This window comes from Cheilinus undulatus, linkage group 21 (genome assembly GCF_018320785.1).
Source record: "Cheilinus undulatus linkage group 21, ASM1832078v1, whole genome shotgun sequence".
NCBI classification, from domain to species: Eukaryota; Metazoa; Chordata; class Actinopteri; order Labriformes; family Labridae; genus Cheilinus; species Cheilinus undulatus.
Genome location: NC_054885.1, coordinates 15054291 through 15081806, shown reverse-complemented (window position 1 = coordinate 15081806; position 27516 = coordinate 15054291). Strand labels below are relative to the sequence as shown.

The following is a 27516-nucleotide window of genomic DNA, read 5'->3' as shown; positions in this document are numbered from 1 at the left end:
TTTATATTACTTTTGTCAGTTTCAGCTTAGTTTATTGACCATTGTGGGTTTTTCTTTCTTCACTGGAAGGATACCAACAATTTTTGTCTACATGTGTCTATGGCACATGTTGCATGTCTTTGACATATTCCAACCTTTTTTTTCACAGTGCCTCAGAAAGAGGTTAGGGTTCGAAAAAGGATGGTCAAAACAGCATCCTGCAGTATTGAGCATTTTGATCTTTAGGCTCTACACTGTTATGGGAGGATTGAAATCTGCTCTGAACACGTAGCTTTATCTTAAACTGTGCTTTATTTCATTGAAGGAAGAAAAAAAATAATAGATAGCTCTTTAAATGGATGTATATGATGGATTCCATAAATGGACACTTGGCATTATATGACTTTTATTGCAGAAATTAAAAGCTGAACCGGTGTTTTTGTCTCACTTTCAAACAGCTGTTGTATTTTCATTCTGCCACTAGATGGCACTGTTTTTCCTGAAAATGAAACCCCAGAGCTTTCAAATGTTTTTGGCACACACGGAAAGAAAGCTTTATCCCTTCAAGAGTCTTCATCCTCCCATCTTTGGAAAAATAAATGTTTTAGCACTCAATTTCAAACAGTAAATGTTTCTATAACAAAAATACATAAAAATATGAGAAAGTAGATAAGAATAAAAATGACATGATTGTGGCTTGGACTTTTATTTGTAACATCATTGATATCAAGTCCCAAATACAAGACCAAATGTAACATTATTTTATTTTAATATGTGTTCTGAGGATTTTGAGGTCAAGGAAAGCAAAAAAAACAGAGGGGAAAAATTATATCACTTTTTTTTATTTATCTCAGCCTCACAGCAACATTTCCACTTCAGTTTCACCTTCATATTCTCATCACAGTGTACAGCTGCAGCCTCACATGTTCTCAGAGGCAGCTGCATGGTTTACACCTGCAGCCATCACAGCAAAGAAGACGTTTGGGAAGAAGGACCTGGTGTAGAGAGCCATCTTTGGGAGCGAGGGAGCGATCAGCACCTCTTTCCTTTTGTTACTCAAAGTTTTCATGATCTCAGCTGCTGCCTCATCTGGAGAAACCCCAAGAGGTTTCTTTGTGTACAGCACTGCAAAAAGGGGTGGGAATAAAAACGTCAGGTAGAGCTTTTGTTACTGAAAAATATCCACAAACTACCCAAAAAGTTACAGTTTACATCTTTGCTTTACACCTTAGGTGGACAGGAGCACTGACAAACAGTCTTGATATGTTAGTATGCTTGTATTTGTACTAAATATTGGTATTAAAAAACAGAAAACGATTTGGTAAGTTTGTACTGATAACTCACGGGACCAGATGGATTTGGAGGAGGGACATTCAGTGGCTGAGCTGCTGATGAAGGTGTGGTTGATTGTGCTCACAGAGATGCCATACTCCTCCACCTCAGCTCTCAGACAGTCAAAGAATGCCTGAACTGCATGTTTGGAGGCTGCATCTACAAAGATATGCAAAACAGTAAAATTGTTAGAGGAAAATTTTATCTCTTCAGGTCACTAACAGCAAGAAGCAGATTCGTTTTTTTCAGCTTAAGAAACATGCCAGAGGAACCAATCTATGCTGCTGGAAGCTAAAACCTCTTTATTTTCATTCAAACATTGTTTTGAATAAAAATCCCTGAACTCACATGCAGTCCGAAATGGTACAGCTATTTTCCCCTGGATGCTGTTGACTAGCAGCAGGTGACCGGTCCTCCTGGAGATCATCGATGGCAGTACACCTGAAACACAAATGTGTGAAATGCACACACACACACACACACACAAAAAATATGACACCTAAAAACATTTTTTGACAGACTTGGGACAAAAATAGTTTAACACAAACCTTCAATTGACTGGATACACGATTCGTCAAAACACTTGACATACAACTGTCCAACACATTTCTTTGTTGTATCAATGCTTCTTGGCATTAATCTTTTACCGTTTGTAGGATGAGCAGCAGAGCTGAAAATGTGGATTGTGTCCATGAAAAATTTGGCAAATCTTCTCTGCCAATGCCAAACAGCTTGATTCCCTGTTGCTAATGACTTGTTTTGAAGGAGGTACCAGAAGCCATGTGAGCATGGGCCCTGCCATAGTGGTCAGTAGGTGTCTGCGCCAAAAATTGGCATGCCAAGTTTCACTGATCTGGATAAGGACAGTGCAATAGGGCAACTTCAAGCTGGTGTTCCCCAAAACAAAGTTGTGGCATATCTGGAGTAAGCCCTGGCACCATGTTCAAACTGAATGCCAATTTCCATAATATAAATGGGGGATGCGGGAGCACAGATGGTTGAGTGGTTTAAGGTGCCACCCATGTATGCGGGTGGCCCAGGTTCAAATCCGACCTGTGGCCCTTTGCCGCATGTCTCTTCCCTGTTTCCGAGTCTATCCACTGTCCTTCCTCTATCAAATAAAGGCATGAAAAGGCCCAAAAATAAATCTTTAAAAAAATAAGTGGGGGATGCCAGAGACAGGCTACAAAGTTGGCATCCCAAGAAATCAAGAAAACTGTTTTCTCACCCTGTCAGCACCTGTGAACTGTAGGCTGTCTTCCACAGCCCAGCTAGCATGTCCTTGTGGGCCCCACATGGATTACATGTGGGCTTCAGTATGGGTCCCATGTGTGTTTGTCTGTGGGTTCCATGGTGGCCCCGTCTGTGATTGCCCATGTGAACTGCAAGCATGGATCATATGAGTCCCATATAGGCCCCATCTAGAGATGCCCATGTCTACTACAAGAAGGATCTATCTTGGATCTCAAGAGATGGGGCAGTCACAGGTGGGGCCACCATGGAATCCCATATTACCCATACAGGGCCCACATGGAGATGCTGGCTGGGAGATTTGCAGTCAAGATTTGCAGGACGATATGGCTGACGGATCTCTGCCCAGACAATCTGGAACAGACCGTGCGCAGCCCTTCATAGTCAGGCCTATTTGCACTGGTGCCGGCAATGGCAGTGGTCTGCTGGACATTAATTTGGAAGCTGAACATGTAGAGGAACGTTATGATCAGCAATGAGTTTCCAGGCTGGTGACCAGTAGGAAGAGGTGCCAGGTTGTTGTGGCTGTGTATGGTTTTTCCAACCACTACTGAGACTCCTGTGTGTTAAATTAATATGTTGTTACACTGCCAGTTTGTCTTGTTTCTTCAAACTTTGTTCTTCTACTCCACCAAACAACACCAAACAAGAGTCAAAGGCAGAATAAGCTGTTTGGCATTGGCAGAGAAGTTGTGGCGAATTTTCCATGGGCGCAACCCACATACTCAGCTCTGCTGCTCATAAACACATGTTGGGTGTATGGTAGGGCTCAACAAACCAGAAGCAACAGTGTTTAAACATAAATAATGCTGAACAAACTGCAGATCAGCATAAGAAGAAGTGACACCACAGCGCAGTGATTTGTAGTTCTTGTGTTATTACTGCCTACCTTTGGCGAGCGTTGCTGGTCCAAAGTAGTTGTTGTCCATCAGCAGTTTATCCATCTGCAGAGACACAGTCTGAGCGGGGGCTTTCACCTTCATGCTGCTGTTGAGGATGAGGATGTCCAGGCAGCCGTAACATTCCAGGATCTCCTCAATGGCCTCGGGCAAGCTCTCCAGGTCTCCAAAATCCAGCAGCACCAGTTTAGGAGGGAATGTCTTAGAAAGAACAACTGTTTCATAAATCCATCCATTTAACATTACTGCGTAATTTTACAACTCTACATTCATCTTTCAGCTGTATAACCTTTAAAGTGGACTTATCATTTCCTTTTTCCATCTTTTGGTCAAACTTTAACACTGTAGATGAAACTATCCGCCAAAAGGAGAACTTCCAGGTACAGAACAAATACAATCAGTCGCCCAACAGCTTATTTTCTCTTTCAGACTTACCAGAGTTGGGTCTGAGGCGTTTGCCAAATCATCTGCAAGCTCTACAAGCTTCTCCCAACTTTTCCCACACAGGATCAGCCTGGCTCCCCCACTATGAAAAACACTAGCACATTCTTCAAAACAAGACATGCAACAACGTTAACTGCATTGATTCAAGAGGTAGAAGAAACTTTGATGTCTTTTATCATTCTTGTTACCTTTTCCAAGCCCAGACAAAGAATCAGAGATGACCACCACCTTATTGCGCACTGATGTTTTGGACAGCAGGCCGATAACTGCGCCGTACAGGTAGAAAAAGCCAGCTGTTAGCACGACTACACACGGCACCAGCAGAACCGTGGTGGTCCACAGTGGATCCATCTCCTGCAGGATGGTCTGGAAAAATGTATGTACAGATATACACATTTATCTTTGGTCTTTAATAAAATATGAAAAGAACAGTTAGGCATTTGGGAACATACAATTAAGAAGCTGGTATGATTAGCTTAGTTTAGCTTAGCCTAGCACAAAGACATCAGCAGGGGTGAAACAGCTAGCTTGGCAGCACATAATCCCCTTTAGAATAGTTAACCCTACTGTTTCCTTATGATCATTATTATTTTGTGAGTTTTTGACATGTGCATCAGTTATTTGTTCATTTAGAGCTTTTTCCCTGTTTTTAGTCTCTGTGCTTAGCTAAGCTAACTGGCTAAGCTAACAGTGCCTTAATATTTACTCTACATCCTTGAGAGTAGCACCAGTTTTTAATCAAAACACAGTTAATGCATAAAAAAATTAAACAATTTCTTCAGCAACATAAAACTGTTACCAGTGTTGGCGTCATCATGGAGGTTAGAGTAACGCGTTTTCCTTGTCAAAGCATGTTCAAATTGTTGAAACATGCTTTTAAGATGTAATATTGTTTCTGATGATGCAGATGAGATGGGATGATGTCTAAATTTTAAAGAAAGCATTTCATACCCAGAAGCTCTCCGGTTCTGTAACATTGGACTCCATCTCACCCTCTACAACCATTTATAATCTAGCTAATCTCTGGAATAAAAAACAAAAAAGACAAACCGTGTTCTTATGTTAGTGCTTATATTAAATGATAAACAGCAGTGTAACCATATGACAGAATATAGATTATTCAAAGTTACAGTAATATACTGATAATGATTGGTTACATTAAAACCTCACTGAAGCCAAACTTGATGGGGTGGGGGGGCTTTTTATCAAAGAGTAGGAGCTGAGGTAGGCCTCAAACCTCCTGACAGATTCCTCGTTATGCACAACTTGTAAACTTCTAAACAGCCAGAAGAACAAGTGCCTATAAAGACATGAACTACTCTGACCAAAGTCATTTTTGAACAAGCCTGTAAACATCTTTATTTCTGGTGAAAAAACAGATATTTTAACAAATGGTCAAATGGTTTGTATGTGACTTCTGGTACTTCTGCAGCCAGCCCCAAGTGGACACTAGAGGAACTGCAGTTTTTAACACGCCCACATTGACTTCACTTTTCAATCACAGAGGTCACTGCTTGGTAAAGATGTATTTCACTGATCATGGATTGATTCCTGAATATACAGAGATCAGTGACAGAGACACAAAGCAACTACAGAAAGTCAGGATCAAACAAAAAAAGACAAAAAGAAACATATCAGGGGTTTGAATGAACACAAAAAGACACAAAGCAACTACAGAAAGTCAGAATCAAACAAACCAAAAATACAAAATAACAACAAAGAAAATTTTTTAAAGAAAACCAGAGCTATACTGAACGGGCCCCCACACCATTGTGCACGACAAGGTCAGGAAACAAAAGTATTGTAGGAGGCACTTCTGAGCCACTCAGCGACACCCACCAATTTTACCCATATTACTGTTTAGGTTTCTCAATGGGCTTATACCGACCAATTTTCATGGCAGTACAACCCCTTTTAAAGACCTTCAAAGCCCTTAAAGGCACCACTTCCTTTTTCCTGGCAAATAATGGGTCACCATGGCAACAACTTCATTGTCAGACCTGTGAGCGTGAAGATATGCAGGGACATTTGCAGGATGTTTCACACCAAAATTATGGCAGATCTGGTCAACTTTGCAGGAACCACTCCTTTTTATTTGAAAAAAATCCTGCTTCTATGCCATTTTGAGATATCAATACTTGATAAACTGACGAAGTGAGCAACCTTTTTTTTTTTTTTTTTTTTTTTGCCATTTTCATTTTTCCATTCTTCTTTTTTCCTCTCTAAGATTCAGGGTTAGGTTATAAGATATAACTACATATTTTTTAATTTTGACTGATCTTATGCATTTACATGTATTTGTATGTATTTTTGTTTTGTCTTATTGTTGTCTGTACCTTGGCACCATTGTACATGAGGGTGTTCCCTTAATGTATTTTCTGAGGATTTAAATAAAATGGATCAAAATGAAATGAATTTAATGTTATTTTGTTATTTAATTTTATTTAATTTTGTTGTCATCATTTGTAGAATGTTACCTAAATTATGTCACCCTAGGTTCAAACACTCCTGAACAGTAGGTAGCGGTGGCGGTTCCTTTAAATGTTGGCTTGCAATCTTCTATTGATGTAGAGAAGAAGACCACTTCCTTGTTTGGAGCAGTTTTCAAATAAACGAGCTCCCTTGAACGCACCTTGTTGAGCTTCAAAATGGACTGTACCAAGTAAACGTGTAGATGGGGGAGGATATAATATTTTTAGATTTGTTTGTAAATTCTAACCAAAAATATTAAGATTTACTCTCTATTTTGAAAGGGTGTTAAACAGTTACTGAACATTTTTTTTTATTGATTTGAATTAAAAGATGTATGTTATTAATACTTTCCTCTTGGCTTGGTGCCACCGTTAATGTTGACCCCCCTGTTTGCAGAACAGGGTTTGCTAGGAAAGTATTTAAAGCTCATGTCTGAAACGTGTAGACTCTGTGGTAAGGAAGGCTAAAGCAACTGCTTGCTTTGATGAAAACGTGACGCTGCTTTGGTGAGTTTCATTTTTTTTCCATTGATGGATTTTTAATATGTTTTCTCAGTGCCAGTTTAGAGCTTCAAGATATTTCCTGTGCTTATGTATTTCCATTTTTGATCTAAAAATCTAAACTTTTTGGCTCAGCCACACACAAAAACCCACATATGAATGTTGTGTGAAACAATAACCTAATATTTGGGTGCTCATTTGAACACTATCCATCATTAGTAATGTTGGAGTGTTTTCCCTCCAAAACATGTGGTTGAGTCAAATACTTCCTGTGTCACTTTGTGCGACCTACTGGTTGATTCATTTAGCTGCTGTTCAAATGTTGAATCAGGGGGACCAGGATCCTTTTCTTGCACATTTTTGGACAACACAGCCTCTCACAGTAAGTTGATTTTTAAGATGAATGTTGACTGATGGCATTCTGGATGTTTTAACTTTAATGCATGAGTCCTGACTTTCATGTGCACCTGGCATTACTCCTTTACTACTTTTTCCCCATCCAATTATTATAAATATGTGTACAAATTTTCATTCATGCAGTTCTTACCCAGTCCCTGATTACATGTTTAGCAATGGACTTGCACAGTTCCACTACCAGGCAAAATTTCCAACAGGGGAGAATTTTCTAGAATGTTTTTGGAACTTTTTAGGCACGTTAGGCCTCCGAAACAAGCTGTGCAGAGCCAAAATAATAATAATGAACAACTACAGTTCCATAGGGTCCTTGCTCTGAGGTGAGGTCAGTATTCGGGCCCTAATTGTGGGGGAAAAAAAAAGTGAGTTGAAAACAACAAAATAAAGAAAATCAGAAACAAACAAAAACAGATATAAAAAAGACACATGGAAAATATTTAAAGGCACCAAAAAACAAAGAAAGACAGAAAAATGCACACAAAACAACAAAGAGAAAAAAGAAAACAATAACCAAAAACAGATACAAGTGATTAAAAGTGGAAAAAAATAACCAAGTAGAGATGAAGAAAATCCCAGACAGCAACAGAGACACAAACACAAAATAACAAAATAGAAATGTAAAAGTTCTGCGAAGAAGAGCAAAATGATCACAGAGATTAAACTGAGTCCAATGCAAAGAAGAGGAAAAACAAACACAGATATGTGAATGAAATAACAAAAACACAACAATACAAAAACTGGACCCAAACATCAACAAGGGGGCACCAAAGACTTCATAGAGACGGGACCAACTGTCATTTTACACTCTGTTCATGACCTCCAGTGAGTCATAGGTTATAAACCTGGGAATAAGATCTGTTCAGCACCTAAACTTAATGAACCATAAAACTAAATAAGATCAGTTTTGTTTTTTGAACTTGGCACGTCTGATTTGTCCTACAAGCTTTTTGGTTACGGTATACCACACCAGCTCCGGCTGTTTGTCCAGGAACAACTTCTAAATATAAACTGCTCTAGAAATAGATTCTGTATCTGTCACAAAGGTTCAGAGACGCAGAGAACATGCCAGAGTATTCACCGTTAAAGTGGAGACGATCATAAAGTCGGACTGAACAGGAAACTAACAACTCTGTATTCTCTGCTGCAGTTGTCAAACTGAAGATTGACTTTTAAGCTCTTTGACGGTGTTTCTTGTGACTTCTCACAGCCAGCTGAACACTTCTTCCTGACTCTCTGCGTTTAAGGAAATGAAAAAGCTTAAACACTTACTGCGTCTCGGGGGTCTGCAGGTGTACTGGACTCTGGGTTTCTATCCTCTGAGAGTCTGCAGCCTCTTGTTCTCAGAGCGACTCCAACATGACAGACAGCCCCCTGAAACAGAAATACTTGGGGATTTGAGCTCTTTTAATAGCAGCACAGCTGAGTTTCTCCATGTATGTTGTCCACATGTCACGACATGACAGGCGGGGTGGGGTGGGGGGCTACATTTGTTGGCCACATTACTGTACAACTGTACCCTGCTCAGAATAATTACTAAACAGTAATATTCAAGAATTAGGGCGGGTGTTTTGGTGTAGTGGTCGACCGTGTTAACGGGTGACCTTCAGTCAAAGCAGCTTGGTTGTCCTAGTTAAAACAGATGTTAAAAGGTTTAGAACAATCTTCCTCTAATTTCAAGCCTCAAGGACTAAGACTACCAAGTTATAACATCTTCTTTTCAGCCTTTGATTTATTTCATTAATTTTGGTTTTATTTAGAAAAATTGAGGGACGTAATCAAAATAAAGATGATTATGTGAAGTTTTGTGAAGCTTGAATGATATGTACTGTATCTTATATCAATAAAGAGAATAAAAAAGTATTATCTTTGCTAGATTATCTGGGGCTTTAATGACGTACTCAAACACATGTAGCCTACTTTAATATGGAGTCTAACCTCCTGAGACCCTACAACATAGTGATATCTTGGATTCTCTTTTTATGAGAATTTAGGAGTCATTTTTATGTTTTGGAAATTTCTGATCATTTTAAAGGGAATTTTCCAAGACCTCCAGAACTTTAGCAGAACTTTAGTTCATACCTGGCCTTAGTATCTGAATGAATCCCAACCAACTGGCTGAAACACGCTCAAAATCAAAAACTAACTGAATAAAAAAGTCTGTGTGCTGTACAATAAGATAAGCCTGTTGTCCTCCAGTGCAGACATTGTGTTTTTGGGCTAAAACCCTTTCCTGTTCAAAGACAGGGCTCCGGTTTCAGATTTATAAGGACTTAGAATACATCTAAAACAAAATCTCAGGAGGGTAAATGTTGTTATAAAACAAAGATTAGTAAAGAAATGTCTGAGTCAAAGTGACTTCTATAATTTCAGTCCACTCCCTAGTAAAAATAGGACTTTTACGGCTTTTATGGCCTTGAGTTAAAAAAAAAAACTCCAAAGTTAAGGCCTTTAAAGGTTCTGCAAGAACCCTGACACCAATGTTTAATGAGTTACAGTCGCTAGAAAAAGTATGTGAACCCTTTGAGATTTCTTGGATTTCTGCATAAATTGGTCGTCAAATGTGTTCCGATCTTCATCTAATTCACAACATTAGACAAACACAGTCTGCTTAAACTAATACTGCACAAAAAATGATATGTTTTCATGTTTTTATTGAACAAAACATGTAAACATTCACAGTGCAGTATGGAAAAAGTATGTGAACCCCTAGGCTAATGACTGGTTGACCCTCCTTTGGCAGCAATAACCTCAACCAAACATTCCTGTAGTTGCAGATCAGACCTGCACAAAGGTCAGGAGGAATTTTGGACCATTCCTCTTTACAAAACTGTTTCAGTTCAGCAGTATTCTTGGGGTGTCTGGTGTGCATTGCTCTCTTGAGGTCATGCCACAGCATCTCAATCGGGGTGAGGTCAGGACTCTGACTGGGCCACTCCAGAAGGCGTATTTTCTTCTGTTGAAGCCATTCTGTTGTTGATTTACTTCTATGCTTTGGGTCGTTGTCCTGTTGCATCACCCATCCTCTATTGAGCTTCAGTTGGTGAACAGATGGTCTTAAGCTTTCCTGTAAAATGTCTTGATAAAATTGGGAATTCATTTTTCCGTCAATGACAGCCATCCGTCCAGGCCCTGAGGCAGCAAAGCAGCCCCAAACCATGATGGCCCCTCTACCATATTTCACAGTTGGGAGGAGGTTTTGATGTTGGTGTGCTGTGCCTTTTTTTTTCTCCACACATAGCGTTGTGTGTTCCTTCCAAACAACTCAATTTTGGTTTCAGCTATGGACAGAATGTTTTGCCAGTGGTGCTGTGGAACATCCAGGTGCTCTTTTGTAAACTTCAAACATGCAGCAATGTGTTTTTTGGACAGCAGTGGCTTCCTCCATGGTGTCCTCCCATGAACTCCATTCTTGTTTAATGTTTTACTTATTGTAGATTTGTCAACACAAATGCTAGCATGTGCCAGAGATTTCTGTAAGTCTTTAGCTGACACTCTAGGATTCTTCTTCACCTCACTGAGCATTCTGCGCTGTGCTCTTGCAGTCATCTTTACAGGATGACCACGCCTAGGGAGAGTAGCAACAGTGCTGAACCTTCTCCATTTGTAGACAGTCTGTGTTAGCGTGGACACATGAACATCAAGACTTTTAGAGATACTTTTGTAATCCTTTCCAACTTCATGCAAGTCAGCAATTCTTGATTGTAGGTCTTCTGAGAGCTCTTTTGTGCCAGGCATGGTTCACATCAGGCAATGCTTCTTGAGAACAGCAAATTCAACACTGGTGTGTGTTTTTAATAGGGCAGGGCAGCTTTAACCAACACATCCAATCTCATCACATTGATTGGACTGCAGGTTGGCTGACTCCTGGCTCCAGTTAGCTCTTGGAGAAGTCATTAGCCTAGGGGTTCACATACTTTTTCCACCCTGCACTGTGTTTAAATGGTTTGATCAATAAAAACATGAAAATATGTCATTTTTTGATGGTAATTGTTTAAGCAGACTGTGTTTGTCTATTGTTGTGACTTAGATGAAGATCGGAACACATTTGATGACCAATCGATGCAGAAATCCAAGAAATCTCAAAGGGTTCACATACTTTTCCTAGCGACTGTATATGGATGTATATCCACCTAGGGCTTCCATGTCTTGTAGACATCTAGCAGCAGTCTTTGAGAACACACACACACACACCCACACCCACACGCACACCTACACACACACACACACACAAATAAAACAGCTGTGACCTTCTTTTGGGCCCCAACCCACCAGTTGAGAAGCATTATATAATGCCATTGCCATTGTTGTCATTTGTTGAAAGAAACCACTTGAGTCATGAGTTTAAAAACGGTGTTTTATCTGCACTGAACTTAAAATGAAAAAGTTTTTTGTCCTTTCTCTTCTTCCTCTGACAATCTCATGAGGATCAGCGAGTCTTATTTTGAAATTCTACCGGATATTAAGTGTTTTCTGTGTGGTTCTTGACAGCTTTCGGAGGTGTTTGCAGCACTGACACAGCGGACCGATCGGTTAATCGATCCCCTCAGAGCACACAGACCTGGCATATCTGTAGACATCACAGAAAACCGGGAAAATGTCTGATTTTGAGGAATTTGAGAAACAGCTGAGTGAGAACCGACAGGGTGAGTATGAACGCTCCGTCTGTGTCCCAGTTTGATCTTCAAGCTAGCATAGTGCGTAACGTTAGCCCCTTCAGTATTTTATGAATGAAGAAGCCGAGCTGACAGCCACACAAGTTTCCAATAAATAAGTCTGCAGGCTCGCTCCTGTGTCTCGTTAACATGTTAATGCTTTGGCTCCATGCAGTCTTGATATTACCCCGTTAAAGCCTCCACAGAACCGCCGTTTATTCCTCATAATAAGTGAACGAGCTCCTGTTACCGGGGGACCTCACGGTGAACTCACCTGTCATATCTCTGCGTGATACGCAGGATGCCAAACTCGATATAAAGGTTTCACCTCTGACATTATTTCCCTCTTAATAGAAGTAGAAGCAGGGGGATTGAACTGATGTGACGTTTTCAGAATTGTCATTTCTTAATTTTTAATTCGGCATGGACCAAAATTACATCTATTTTGCTGAATGGCAATATGTGATATTGATTTTTTTTTTTCTAGAAAGATACGAGAAATTATTCTCAAACTACCAGAAATATAAACTTTGCGAGTTGTAGTTATATTCAAATGAAATTAATACTTGCTTTATGCCATGGCGGCACCTTTTAATGTCTTAGTTGTTGAATAGAGGTCATTGAAATTTACTATACTCTTAAATCTGTTATTTCAAAATGACAAAATCTCTATAATTTAATGATCGGTGCAATGAAAAGTAAGGAACTTAAAGATCTTAAGTCAGGACTGTCCAAACTTTTTCCTTAAAAGAGCCACATGCAGAAAATCATAAGGAGGGGGGCACTTTCAGTGCATTCAGAAAGTATTCAGACCCCCCTTCACTTTTTGTCGTTTTCTTATATTGCAGCCTGATGCTACAGTCGACAAAAATGATTTTTATTCTCATGAATCTACACTAAGTACCCCATAATGACAAAGTGAAAATAGAATTTTAGAAATTTTTGCAAACTTGTTAAAATTAAAGAATGGAAAAATCACATTAAATAAGTATTCAGACTGTATGTAAAGACACTTGGCTCAGGTGGGATGCATCTGAGCCAAGTGTCTGTTTCTGCACCTTTTTCCTGCCTGCATAGCTCAGAGACAGGATTGTTGCAAAAACTCTATGATCGATCTGACTGAGCTCCAGAGATCCTGTGTGGCGATGGGACAAAAGGCCCACAAGGATAACCACCACTGCAGCCCCCCACTGATCTGGACTTATGGCGGAGTGGTGAGTTTGCAATACACTACCATGTGAGAGCCATCATCACACAGGCTGCCTGGAGCTCAGTCAGAGTGACCATCAGGTTCTTGGTCATCTCTCTTACTAAGGCCCCTCTCCCCCCATCACTCAGTTTAGTTAGGTGACTGGCTCCTGGAAGAGTTCTGGTTTTGCCAAACTTTGAGAATTATAGAGGCTTTAGACTGAACAATAGATCTGGTATCAGTTTCTATGTTTTCAAATCAATATCAGCATAAACTTTGTAGATATAAACAAATTGCCATACCCTAAATGGCATTGAAAATCAATTTTATTTTATTAAGTAAACATAAGCAGATACAAACCTTCAACCTTTTATGGATTTTTATATGAAATCTCTATGAACTGGTCAACAGAGGATGATATTCAGTAAGATGATTACCATCACAACGTTCTTGTAGCCACAGTAATATCCTTAATGATGATTACTGAGCAAATTGTGGATAAAGAATATCCCGATAAATGCCAAATGATCGGAAACTAATAAATTAAGCATTAAGCATTTAATTAAGCATTGTTTTGGCTGAAGTTTGAGGGTGAAATAAGTCATCTATGTGATGAGTAAACTGCTTCGAGGAGGAGGATTGACACAACCCTGGTCATACTCTGGATGTCCTTGCATATGATCAGGGGCATGAGAAAAAAATCTTTTGAAAATAACAAAGTCTGCACCTTTAGGGTGGCATAAGGGTTGGATATGGCAGTAAGCACAGCCTACAGTGCTTACTTGGATTAAACAGTGAAATTTCAAAGAATGTTACAGAAACAGAAATGGTGTTCTCAGATACAAAAACAACAGATTATCAAGACATTTAAAATAAAAAGAATCTAAAGAACACTTCTGAATTCAAAGCTTTTATATTTGGGCTGAGCCTCCTGTGCAGAAATAAAATGCTCTTTCTGTTGATTAGTCTAAAGGTCATTAGTTATGTTGAGGCTGACATTTTCCCTCTGTGTGGAGAAAAAGAACAAAATAAACTGTCAGATTCCTCAAAGAAAAAAACACACAGGAGGGTATTAGTCATAAAGCAGCAGGTGTTCATTCTTAGGTCATTTAGGAACTGATTTATGAAAGAAGTAAATTTTTAGTTCTGAATGATTTTTTCCTAGTCAATCTTATAACCTCTATTATTTTCTGTACATGCTTTAGGCTTTATTTAAGAGTTGTTTTCATTTAATGAGACATAGATCTCTGATATTCTATGTAACTACAAATATTTAAATTTTAGAGAGGAAAAATAAAAATGTGCAAGATTTAAATAACAAATTTACATGTAAAAAAGAATTCCCCTGTTATAGTCGAGTTTTTATTCATAGTGCTTTGCTGCTGTCCACACAGAGAGAGAAAGAGAACGACATAAAAAGAGGAGTCGCAGTGGATCTCCAGGCCGAGGAGACAAACATCGCAGCTGGAGCAAAGAACGCGGTAGCCGCAGTCGTGAGAAGAGAAGCCGCAGTCGAGAACGTAAGAGCCGTGACCGCCGGAGCTCCTCTCGTGACCACAAAAAGCACAGGTCTGTATCAGCACTGGCTTTTAGTGTGATAACGCACTGCTGTTACCGTATAAAGACTTTGATTTGTTGTCTCTTTTCTGTTCAGCCACTCCCCAAGGAGAACGAGGAAGAAAAGAACATGCAAATACTGGGACGTTCCTCCTCCTGGATTTGAGCACATCACACCAATGCAGTATAAAGCTATGCAAGGTAATGGCATGAGTCACCCGGCTGCACACATACAGGAGTGTTGCAGTCACACTGATGCACACATACAGGAGTGTTAGAGGCAGACTCCTACAGACATATAGAGGGTTTCTCAGTTTATGTACATGAGTCTGTGTATCTCTTACCTGAACACGGCAGGAACAGGAGACCCAACATTTTCTCAAAGATAATAATGTAGAACTATTTTGCTTTGTGTAATTTCATCAACTCATCAAAGCTCCCTTCAAGGTTTTTAAGATAATATGAAACAGACTGAATTTGATACTGATATTTCTTAATGACTGTCACAAGATGAACTATGCTGCTATTGTTATTTTAAGTGCTTAATACCACTTCAGAGGCTGACTGCACCAGCCGGTTGCACACCTAGGCTAGCATTACATTTGACTTAGAGCTAGAAATTGACTTTAAGTTCTATCCTGTGCACCAGCTGAACTAAAAAGGACTGTTTCAGGTACACCTGGGTGTAAACTTTTAGGATGGAGCAGGCGTAACTTTAAAAAGTCTGAATTAATCGATGTACTGCAAACGGAGACAACACAGCAATGGTTACATAACGGAGGAAACACGATGGCAGCATGCTTTCTCAGTTTCGGATTTCTCAATGAAAAATCATGAAGACAAGAGACGGAGAGTCATCTGAGATTGGACTATAAAATCTGAAGTTTACACAGGCATTCATCTGATAGTGAAGCTTCATTTTTCAGCTTCAGCAGATGAGCTCTGATTGAATAAACAAAATGATATCCACTTAATACTATGCTGTCCCTCTGTTTTTTCAGAGTGTGCTCTAACACTGTAGGCTTTGTCATAATAATCCCTTTAAACAAAACTACGATATACAGTCCCACCCCTTCTTGATTTCGATTGGCCAGTGAGGGAGAAGCAACACTGACGAGCATGGCACAGCTTAAGACATTTTTTCAACTGAGAGCACTGTAAGCGTGGTGGCAAAAAGCAGCTGACACAGGTTTTTTTTTTTTTTTTGCACTTAAGACCCATTGGCTGTGGACACAGGACCTTAATGAATGACTATTCCCAACAGAGTTTCAACTAGATATATTTACCCTTGAAAAAAAATGCCTTTAGAACATCTTAGACAGGGCTTACTGTTACCATTAGCTGCAATATAATACGTTTAGCATACAGTCAAGGCAGACACAGAGGTGATTTTATTTGAGATTTATAGTATCTAGAAAGTATCTTTGTAATTACATAATTTGCCTGAAAATCTCCCCCTCTTGAATTTTCTTACAAGCTGAAGTTATTCTTGTAAAACTTTCAGTAAATCCATGTGTATACTAAATAAAGGAAATCAGCATACTTGTTATGGTTATCACTCTTCCAGTTGTTTCATGGGTACTTTAAATATATTTTAATTAGTTATTTGTTAAAAATAGCAGCCTCCTGAGTACCTGGGCTGAGTCATATTGGTGCACAACCCTCATGAAATTGTCTCTTTATTCCCTCTCAAAAATAATATCAGCTGACATGTTCTCAAAAACCCCACACCAGCCAGGCTCTGTTATAACATCAAGTGTTACCTGAGTAAATTTAGAGATTTATTTCTGTTTCCTCTCACAGGTTTGACGTCAAGCATTTTGCCTATTTATTTTGTGGAGAAGGGTCCTTAAAGTGTTCCTAATAATAAAAACACATCAGAGGTTACATAAAATGACCCTTATTTTCCTCTCCTCTCAGCGGCCGGTCAGATTCCAACAATTGCTCTCCTGGCCACATCCACCACCACTGGTGTGTCTGCAGCTCCCACGCAGGTTCCCATTGTTGGCAGTCAGATGACAAGACAAGCGCGCCGGCTCTACGTGGGAAACATCCCCTTTGGAGTGACGGAGGTAGAGTTTTATTTTTCTGACTTTCTGTTTCCATGTCGATGCTGAAGAGTTGCTATTCCTTCAGTCTGTTTTCTTCCTCAGGAGTCCATGGCGGAGTTCTTTAACGCTCAGATGAGACTGGCTGGGCTCTCACAGGCCCCCAGTAACCCTGTGCTTGCTGTGCAGATCAACCAGGACAAAAACTTTGCTTTTCTCGAGGTTTGTGATCAAGTGTTGCAAATTTCACTCTTGTGTTTGTCTGTTGAATATGACACCGTAGCCAGTTATGTATCTTATCTAACCTTCACATGAAAAGACTTCCACAGAGGGACACTTCTAGCCTGGCTTTGCCAAAACAATAAAAAAAAACCTCTCAACTTCTTTAAGGCTCATTATGGTGCCTTTCTCCGGTACCATGAGACAAAAAGAGCCATAGTTAAGCTGTAATTTCTGTGTCCAAGTCTGTGTTCACTTTATAATCCATGCTTACTGATTCATAATCCATGTCTGCTGATTTGCATCTGAGGGCACGGTTTCATAACTGCAGTTTTTGAAACAATTTCTTTTATCAGAGAGCAGCGAATGGCTCATCTCCACATCAGCCCCATCTGGCAAGTAAAGCTCTTTGCACACAGAGTTGCCCATTTTATTTTTCAGATGCGTTTTCTGCATCCATAATCTGATAAAAGACAACATGCACACAACCCTTGCCTGCATAAGTATACATAAAAAAAACAAAACAAAATGGTCTCGTACTGCAAAGACTAAATGCAGAGAAGATGACATTGTGGTCCATTCACTTCTTGAAAAAAAAATACTCCTGCCAGAGTCCTTCATGCAGTGCCTTTAAAAAATAATCATTTATTTGGATGTTCTATCCTTTTGCTGATTTTATAAATAAGTCAGCGTCAAGATATTTTTTGACAAAAAACCTATTTAATGTCAAAGTGAAAACAGACTTCCACAAAGTAATGTTAATCAGATAACAATATGTAAATATTCACCCCTTAAAATCAGTATTCAGTAGATGCACCTTTGGCTGTAATCACAGGGCTAAGTCTGTTTGGATAGGTCTCAATCAGGTCTGCACATCTGGACACTACAGAACATTCACCTTGTTGTCTTTACACTGTTTCTGTGTAGCTTTTGCTGTATGCCTCAGGTCACTGTCTTACTGGAAAATAAGCCGTAGTTCTCACAGACTGAAAAAGATTGACATCCAGGGTTTTCCTAAATTTTGCTGCATTAATTTATCCTCTACCTTTACAAGCCTTCCAGGGCTGGCTGCTGAGAAGCATCCCCACAGCATGATGCTGCCACCAGCATTCTTTGCAGTGGGGATGGTGTGTTTGTGGTGATGTGCAGTAATTTGTCTGCCAAACATAGTATCTTGTCTCATAGCCAAAAAGCACCATTTTGGTTTCATCAGACCACTTGACCATGGAGTCTCCCACTTGCCTTTTGGTGAACTCTTGTTGAAGATTATTTACTATTATGGAGCAGGAGGATGTGTTTGCTGGTTTAGATGCTATATATCAACTCAATGTTTTGTCAGTTAAGACAAAGAGCACATCAGAGAAAGGTGGTGTTTCAGTCCAATGTATTTATTTAAGGTATCGCTTTGACTGGCACTTAACTGGTTGTCTGGGGACAAAAACGACAAAGAAGTAACAGAATTAGTTCTCACATCACTATTCAAATTAAAAGATATGTGTCCCTGGCCTGTCCACAATACCCTCAAATACCAGAAAAATCCCCCCCCCCCCCCTCCACCTTTCAGAAAATGTGTGCTAAAACAAGCCGTTCCCAGATTTTACATCTAGTGACCTCACCAAGGGCCTAAGCACACGCCCCCAGGTTTGGTTGGCCCTCCCCCGCTTGGAGGAATGTTCCGCCTTCGTCAACTGATCCTATCAGCAGCTAGCTGAGATGCTGGATAGCTCAGTGGGTTACCCTGCTGACTACGGTCTGGGGGATTGATGGTTAAAATCCCGGTATAAACTTTGGAAAAAAAAGTGTCTGTAATATTACGAGTGCTGCATCCATCTCCTGAGAGGGGTGTGGTCAGGGGCAGAATCAGACAGCTAATTACCATTCAAAGCCACAGACAAAGAAATGGCTCGCTCTGAGAAGGGCTGAAACAGAGGGGTTTTTAGTATGCAAAAATCCAATACTGGTATGTTTTTTCAGCAATATAAATTGACAGGCATGTTTTGGGGACCTCTGAGAACAATATGAACTTGTCTTAAAAGGGTAAAATATGTCGCCTTTGAATGGGGTGAATATTTACTCAGTCATTTGTTTTAAGGTAAAAAATATTTTGATTAAATTGATATAACTTTGTAGAAATCAGATTTTTTCGTTGTATTTTGTCTAAAAAAAACGAAATATATTGGCGGTGATTGATTTATAAACTCAGTGAAAGGGTAAAACATCCAAGGAGGTGTAACTTTGTTTTATTGTCATAATAATCTGATGTTTGCTTGGTGCTAGTATGCTCGCTTTTTGGCTGATTATTTTGTCCCTCTAGTTCCGTTCTGTAGACGAGACGACGCAGGCGATGGCCTTCGATGGTATCATTTTTCAGGGTCAGTCCTTGAAGATCAGACGACCTCATGACTACCGACCTTTACCTGGAATCTCAGAGCAGCCTGCCTTCCATGTCCCAGGTGAGTCTCTGACACCTGTTTGTAAAATCACAATTTAAATATACCTCTAAATATTTGTTATTCTGTATAGGAGTGGTCTCCACTGTCGTCCCTGATTCCCCTCACAAACTGTTCATTGGAGGTTTGCCAAACTACTTGAATGATGACCAGGTATTTAACTCAACACTCCACAGATGATCTCATGTTTCCTCTTTTCTCTCACCTGCTCAGGTGTCATATTATAAACATGCAAAAATGTGTTCTGTATTTATTTATTGTGATATAAAACTGTTAAACTAATGTGTAATAAAAGAATAAGAATGTAAATAAAGAGAATTAATGTTTAAGAACCAGAAACAAAAGGTGACCTCGAACTACAAAATAAAGCAATTATCCATACACGATATTAAAAAACAGTTAATATACATGGTCTTTTCTTAGTGTTTAGACATTTGTAATCTTGTACAACTTCCTTTAGGGATTAGACTTTAAAGAAAAGCTTGTATTTTGCATAAAAGAACATTTAACATCCATAATATCATGTTGTTAATTATACATGAAAATCAGATTAATGTGGCTCTTAAAGTAAACTGGTCATACCTTTCTCATACTCAGCATTCTGATAAAGGAAAGGTAAGAAATGTTCTGAACATTCACATCACAGGCAGGAAAATAAACTTCAGATAATCCCCTGTGCCTGAATTTGCCCTTTATTCCTTATGGTTGTAGAGAGACATGGGATATTAAATAAAATCAGCTAGAAGGAAAGACGCCAACACCTCCAAAGTAGATTTAACATGGGAAACGTATTATGATAAAAGCATAAATTGACTTTTCTTTGAGAGTATATGAAAATCAGAGTGAGTATTTGCTCATAAATAGCATCACTATTTCACCAACCATTTAATCCAGTGGTTCCCAAACTTTTTCTGCTGGGTCACCCCTTTGTTGATGAAAACATTTTCAGGCCCCCCACTCCTCACCATACACATCATCACATTAAACATCCATCCATATTAACACATTAACATTTATCCATGTACCATTAAACACACTTTTAGATTTAAAATTTTCAAGCAAATTCCTGTGTATAAAATGTATTTGAAACATTGGCTGCAAAATCAGAAATCCAGTTGTAAGATAAACTGACAATAAAAGCTGACATCTTTTACAGAGGAAGTGACACAGCAACATGAATTTCCCAAATTTTCAACATGTAAGAATGAACACATTCTTCTGAGAGTTACCAGTTAACATGGTTGCTAATTAAAGTGAAATCCTGCATCTGTTATGTCCATGCACAGAGGAAAATACTGGACAGAGTACAGACAGAGTGTTCTCACACTGGTCATGAGTCGCCTGAGCTGATCTTTTTCTTGCTATTATTTATTGATGTTAATTGTATTAGCTTTGAGCTCAGGATTATCACCATTATCACCACCATATTTGTAGTTTACATCCCACACATCAGACAGTTGTACACAGCCTGAGCTCTCTGGTGTTTTTTCTCCAGCAACACATTACTTACAAGCTAGTATGTTTACAAGGATGCTAGTGGCGCGGCTGGACGCATGCATGAATGCAAGCTGAAACAGCAGGTATATCGCCGGCCTTAGGGCATTGGTTCCCAACCTAGGGTCTGAACCCCCTAGGGGCCTAGTTTTGACCTGCTCCAAGGTTGTCAAAATTGAATTTGTACATCTCAACTACAACCCAATTCCATAAAAGTTGGGGTGCTGTGTAAAATGTAAGTAAAAACAAAATGCATTGATTTGCAAATCTCAAAAACCCTTATTTTATTCACCTTAGATGTTTAGACTGAGACATTTTTCCAACCCCCCCCCCCAAAAAAAATTAACTCATTTTGAATTTGATGGCAGCAACACATCTCAAAAAAGTAGGGACAGGGCCATATTTACCATCATGCCGCATCCAGTCTGGGAAATAAGGAGACCAGGCCTTCTCTGAAAGAGATATCTGGATGAGAGCATATGTCTTTCTAAAACCTCTATATACTTTCAGCATCGATAGTGCCTTTCCAGATGTGTAAGCTGCCCATGCCATAGGCACTATCGGAGATGCAGGCTTTAGAACTGTGCGCTGATGACAAGCTGGGTGGTCCCTCTTCTCTTTTGTCTGCAGGACACAGCATTCATGGTTTCCCAAAAGAATTTTTGAATCTGAATTTGAAAATTTTGAGTCATCTGACCACAGAACAGTTTTCTGTTTTGCCTCAGTCCGTTTTAAATGAGCTTTGGTCCAGAGAAGACAGCAGTGTTTCTGGAGTGTGTTAGCATATGGATTCTTCTTTACATAAAACAGCTTTAACTTGTATCATTGGATGGCACAGTGAACTGTGTTGACATACAATGATTCTAGAGTAGTTTCTGGGCCCATGCAATGATTTCCAGTACTCAAGGCCGCTTATAATGCAGTATCGCTTGAGGGCTCACAAATCACAAATATCCAGTATTAATGTTGAGCCTTGTCCCTTGTGCTCAGAGATTCTCCAGATTCTCCGAATCGTTTGATGATATTATGTACTACAGATAGTGGGACATACAAATTTTACAATAAGGAACAATTTTCTGAAATTCCTCTACAATTTTTAGATGCACTTTTCCACAGCTTGGTGAACCTGTGCCCATCTTTACTTTTGAGAGACTCTGACTTTCTAAAATGCTCCTTTTATACACAGTCATGTCACTGACCTGTTTCCCAATAACCTAAATACTTGCAAAATTATCTTCCAACTGTTTTCATGAGCACCATGGACTTGCCAGCCTTTTGTTCCCCATCCAAACTTTTTTGAGATGTGTTGCTGCAATAAAATTCAAAATGAGCTTACGTGTTTCATGAAATGGGGAAATGTCTCAGTGTCAACATCTGATATGTTGTTCATGTTCTATTGCGAATAAAATATGGGTCTACGGGATTCAAAAATCATTGCATTCTGTTTTTATTTAATCTTGCAAAACAGATGGATACGCCCATTTCCGTGTTTCTCACTGGTGAATCCATCTTGCAGAGCTCCCTGTCTGAAACGTTTGGGCCCAGTTAGAAAGTGACAGGACCAATCAGTGACCAGGGGCAGTACTTTTGGGCGCGGCAGAGCCATGACGTAAGCAAGTAGCAACAAGAGGCCGGTGCAGACATGGCGGAAGAGATTAGCGTGGATGCTGCTAAAGCCTCAGTTTTATCAGAAATTGATGACATTTCTTTGTTGAAATAAGAATAAAGAACAGCATTGAGTTGTTTTCTTTTCAAAAATGTCAATAGTCGTGTACTGATGTCTGCAGTTGCCATGGTTCGCGTTATGCAGTTCTGTATGGAGTTTACTCTTCGGTAGCGGCTAGGTCACGTGTTTTGTTGCTCTGAGTGGGCCGTAAAAATGTGACAGACAGAACGTTCATCCAGTCTCCCTCCAAGAGTTTTTTTTTTCAAATCCTCTGCCCTTTCCCAAATGCTGTGTATGAGAGGTTTACCAGACGGATATGTGAAACAAATCCATCTGGTGTGCCTGGTTAGTTTTTATTTACTATTATGCAGCGCCCCAACTTTTTTGGAATTGGGTTGTAGAATCTCAGCTTTACACTTACTGGACAGCTTTACGAAGGTCTTTATTCCCATTTTATACAGTATTCGGTCAATGAATACAGTTGAACTTGATATAAATGACTGAAAGCAATGCATCACTTTTTCCTCCATGTGTCTGGGGATGGCTCAGGTTTTTTTCTGTACTATTAGGGGAGACTTTAAGGAAAAAAGTTGGGAACCACTGCCTTAGGGTGTGCTCCCTCCATTTTGGGAATCACAAAATCAATCAGTACAATCAATTAATCAATCAGATCCACATCCATCTGAGCTTTCAGGACAGCAGAATAAGAATTTTCTCTGTTTAACAGTGAATTAAATCCAAACTGTCATCCTGTCACATTAGAGCACCTTAGGCTTGATGTCTTTTATATTTATCAAATATTTCTCATTCACTGACTCATTTATTTTATTTATTTTGAATTCTTGCAGTCTCTGGATCTGCATTGATACTCACAGATCTTTCATTTTTGTTCCCCCACTTTGTCCCCAGCTAGGGGCCGTAAGATCGTTAAGTCTGCGCTCATAGTTTGTTCAGTAGTTCTCATCTACTGCTGCCATGCCAACATGTAACACAAGGCAAGTAAGACACTCTGTCCTCGCAGGGACACACTCCTTCAGCCCGCTGCCTCCTCTGGCTGCTCTCTTTCCCATCATGCTTTGGAGCGCGTTCAGGGTCCCTTGGATTTCTGGCTATAGACCTAATCACTAAGAAACAGGGTGGTGTTGTTGTTGTGTTGTTGTTGTTGATGGTGGTGGTTCTTTCAACTTTATTGTAAGGGTAAGAAACATTTTATTTAGCTGTTTAATAAAAGTAAAATAATGTTATCAAAATGAGATGATTTCCCTTTTTTTACTGTTCAGTTTGTCACAAAGATTTTCCAAAATTCTGATAAGAGGATATTTCTTCTTTTGCCTATTATTTGACATAGGGATATCTGTGACTTAAAAAACTGTGAAGTATTTCTTCTGTAGCTCAAATAAACATTATCAAATTTCACTCCTTCATTTCTTCCCTGAACTATCAAAATAGATTTTTGTCTTTGCTGTCCTCTTATTCAGAATCAACAAATAAAGAAAACACCCGAAAATCCTTTCTTTAAGTTTATAATTTTTTTTCTTGTTTTATTTTTTTACACATTTTCATGTTATTTAATAGAAATAATGCAACAATTAGAATGAGATTGTATTTTGTAAACCTGTTTACTGTAGCTCCCCCTCTCAGATGTTTCTGTCTGACTCTTCTCTGTAGGTGAAGGAGCTCCTGACTTCGTTCGGGCCTCTCAAAGCATTCAATCTGGTGAAGGACAGTGCTACGTCTCTGTCCAAAGGTTACGCCTTCTGTGAATATGTGGACGTCTGCGCCACAGATCAGGTTCATATGTTATGACATTGACTGTTTCTTCATATGGACTGCCTGCCTCTGTTGTACAAAAGCGAAGACAGAATACCCCTTTCATGAGTGCAGACATATTGTAATTTAGAGCTAAGACGGACCAAGATGTCTGGCTGGTGAAACCACAGTCCTTTTAAAAAACAGGAGCACAGATTTAACTGACGAATAAAACGCCAAAGCAGAAACCTCAAGTCTGCTAATCCGGAGTAACAGATGCACAGTCTGCTAGACCCCTCTTGTTTAACTGGATTTGCTTTGGAACATCACATGTCCCGTCTGTTTAAAGGAGGCTCGGTTTATGACCTAGTCTGCAGACAAACAGCAGGGGGCGCTCCAAAAATTTTGGCTTCACTACCAAGCAGCTGTTGCTATGTTGATCTTAATACAGAGTCTGTGGGTCATGAAATGTGAAGTATGTCTTTCTACTCTGTCTCTCCTCCCTCAGGCAGTTGCTGGGCTTAATGGGATGCAACTTGGAGACAAAAAGCTGATCGTCCAAAGAGCAAGTGTGGGAGCTAAAAATGCTAATCCTGTGAGTACAGCTGCTTTTAATCGCTAACCCCCTCTGAAAACATCACCTTTGTATTTCACAGGATTCAGACATATTGAAAAGTTGAAGAAAAATAAAACACAAGCATTCTTCATTCTTCAGGACCTAACTCTGAATACAGGCAAGATTTCTAGTCTTATTTGTTTGCCTCTGCAGACCTCTATCATAGAGACCCCAGTGACGCTACAGGTCCCGGGGCTGCAAAGGCTGCAGAACTCTGGCATGCCTACAGAGGTCTTGTGCCTCCTCAACATGGTGATGCCTGAGGAGCTGGTGGATGACGAGGATTACGAGGAGATCCTGGAGGACATCCGAGAGGAGTGTTGCAAATATGGCAGCGTCCGCTCCATTGAAATCCCCCGACCGGTCGATGGTGTGGAAGTCCCTGGCTGTGGGAAGGTGCGGATGTTTTTTTCCTTGTAGTTGTGTGTTAAGGCTGTGTTTCTGTTTGACCAAGTTTCTTCAAAGTTAACATTCCTCATTAAATTCCATACAAGCCTTCACTTATGGCAGAAGACTTAAAGTGTTCCTCTAGATCCTTCTAGCAGCTTCATATGTTTTAAAAAAATATCTTGGCTGTTTTCCTTCCAGATCTTTGTGGAGTATGTTTCTGCTGCAGACTGTCAGAAAGCCATGCAGGCTCTCACCGGCCGTAAGTTTGCCAACAGAGTGGTGGTAACCAAATACTACGACCCTGACATGTACCACAGACACGAGTTTTAAAGCGCAGGCCAGTCTGTGCTTATTGTGAATAAGTCCAGAGAGACTCTAAAAGACTTGAACTACTTCACAAACTGGACTGCGATGTGTCTCAGTCCTGAATATCTAACTCCCAGCTTCAGCCTCATACACAGTAAACATGTACTGATTAAAAAATACTTAGTATTATTGACTTCTGTTGTAGAATGAATGTGACATGTATCTTACTTAAACCTGAAGTAATACTGCCTGACAGTAACACACAGTATCTGTTTATAAAGAATGCACTGTATGAGAAAAAACAGTCAAATGTTTAGAATCTTCCTCCTGAGCACAAACTTTATTTCTCTAAGAGAAAAAAAGGTTATTTATGTATTTATTTTTTGAAAAAACTATTCCCTCTATAAGTCCCTCTTTAAATATTAATGTTACTTAAATATAGGATGCTATAACCAGTACTGCTTAGACATTCAAAATTATTTTTATTTTTTACATCTTTTAAAAAAATCTCACACTCTATGGCTGTTGATTGTTTTGTAACCCCTCCCGCTGAACAGCAAAAGTTAAATCAGCTGACAAAACCAAACAAAATATGAAGAAAATATGGCCAAATATTCTAACCTGTGGCTCCAAAAAAACAAAACAAAACAAAACAAAAAAAAAAACAATAAATAACAGACAACATGGACCTCATCTCATCTCAAATGCTGTAAATCCAAAGAATGGATGATAAGATGGCTAAGAATAATTTACTGTAGTCTTTGATTACTTCCTGAAGTAGCTAGATTGTCAAGACTTTACAACTAATTATAGCATGAATGCTAGTTGGTCAGCTAGCTAGCTAGCTAGCTAGCTAGGTGTGAAGTTGGCCCTATTAATGCTAAGGCCAACATTTGGAGCAATTTTTTCCCTTTTGCAAGGATTTTAATCAGCTAGCAAGTTAAGCTAATGTTATGTAAGAAAACATACCAAAAGATTACGGTTGGCATTCAAAAAAGTTAATACTTTTGTTCCTTCAATCAGGGAGCTCCCAGCTGTAATCTGCAGAAAAGCAGCACTATTTTTATTTTTTTAATTTCCTGCTTTGTTAGCTCATGTGTTTGCTGTTAAATATTTTCAGCTATGTAGAGTGATCTGGAAGCTACCAGGCTAAAGCTAACGATAGGTGTCTGCAGACTGTTTAATCTGAGACATGGTTTATCTCAGAAAGGAAGTGCCGTAATTTACCGGTAGAACATATTTCCAGTTTTTTTTATTTATTTATTTTTAATTCAACTGTATTCATACACAAAGTCCCTTTGTTACATCCAGGAAATAACCATATTACAAACATTACGGACCAAGAAACATTTCTTACATGTTCATTACAAAACAGTGGCTCCCTTTAGCTGTGTTGGCTTTAGCTAAAACTGACATAGCTATGTTAGCTACATAATTAACATTGCTACATAAGCCAATATAGCTAAGTTAGCTTTAGCAGTGTGAGCTTTAGCAAACTTATTTCCAGCTAACATAGCTACACAGATAATGTATCTATGTAGCTTAGATAGCTGCTTTGTGAAATAAGCTTTATTTGTAAACTTAGCTTTAGCTGCATTAGCTAAATTGCTATGTTATCTTTGTAGCTTATGCAGCTAACAGAGCTACCTAAGCTATGCTTTCTACGTCAGAATGTCTTCATGGAGGAAAAGCTTTTTTTTCCCCTAAGCAGACTGTTTACTCAGCTTTATCAATTGTTTTGTAATCAGGTACAATATGTTAAACTGAGACTCATTCAAACTGGTAAATCTAAAACTTTCTTCATTTAATTTCACAGAATCTGCTGCTTGAAAACTGATAACAGCCACAACAACTTCAACTGAGGGATGGGGCTTATATTATAGTCATCA

General features: G+C 39.3%; 2 protein-coding genes across 3 annotated transcripts; one reads left to right on the top strand and one right to left on the bottom strand.

Moving 5' to 3' along the window:
• Positions 1-765: 765 nt before the first annotated feature.
• LOC121529088 (dehydrogenase/reductase SDR family member 7C-B-like) lies at positions 766-8691 on the bottom strand. The gene is made up of 7 exons (XM_041816776.1): positions 8561-8691; positions 4094-4271; positions 3897-4009; positions 3452-3662; positions 1660-1752; positions 1324-1470; positions 766-1104 (listed from the first exon to the last, which is right to left on the bottom strand). The coding sequence occupies exons 2-7, from the start codon at positions 4254-4256 to the stop codon at positions 899-901; spliced, it is 933 nt and encodes a 310-aa protein (XP_041672710.1). The 5' UTR covers positions 4257-4271; positions 8561-8691; the 3' UTR covers positions 766-898.
• On the top strand, positions 6840-26586 carry LOC121529087 (splicing factor U2AF 65 kDa subunit-like). 2 transcript variants are annotated; one of them, XM_041816774.1, is made up of 13 exons: positions 6840-6883; positions 7209-7259; positions 11780-11934; positions 14527-14701; positions 14787-14890; positions 16610-16761; positions 16843-16959; positions 19271-19409; positions 19480-19559; positions 24235-24357; positions 24824-24910; positions 25085-25327; positions 25520-26586. In XM_041816774.1, exons 3-13 carry the CDS (start codon positions 11886-11888, stop codon positions 25649-25651), a joined length of 1401 nt encoding a protein of 466 aa, XP_041672708.1. In that variant the 5' UTR covers positions 6840-6883; positions 7209-7259; positions 11780-11885; the 3' UTR covers positions 25652-26586. The 2 variants fall into 2 exon arrangements, with proteins under 2 accessions (XP_041672708.1, XP_041672709.1); XM_041816775.1 differs by lacking the exon at positions 6840-6883 and having other exon boundaries at positions 7206-7259.
• Positions 26587-27516: the final 930 nt, after the last annotated feature.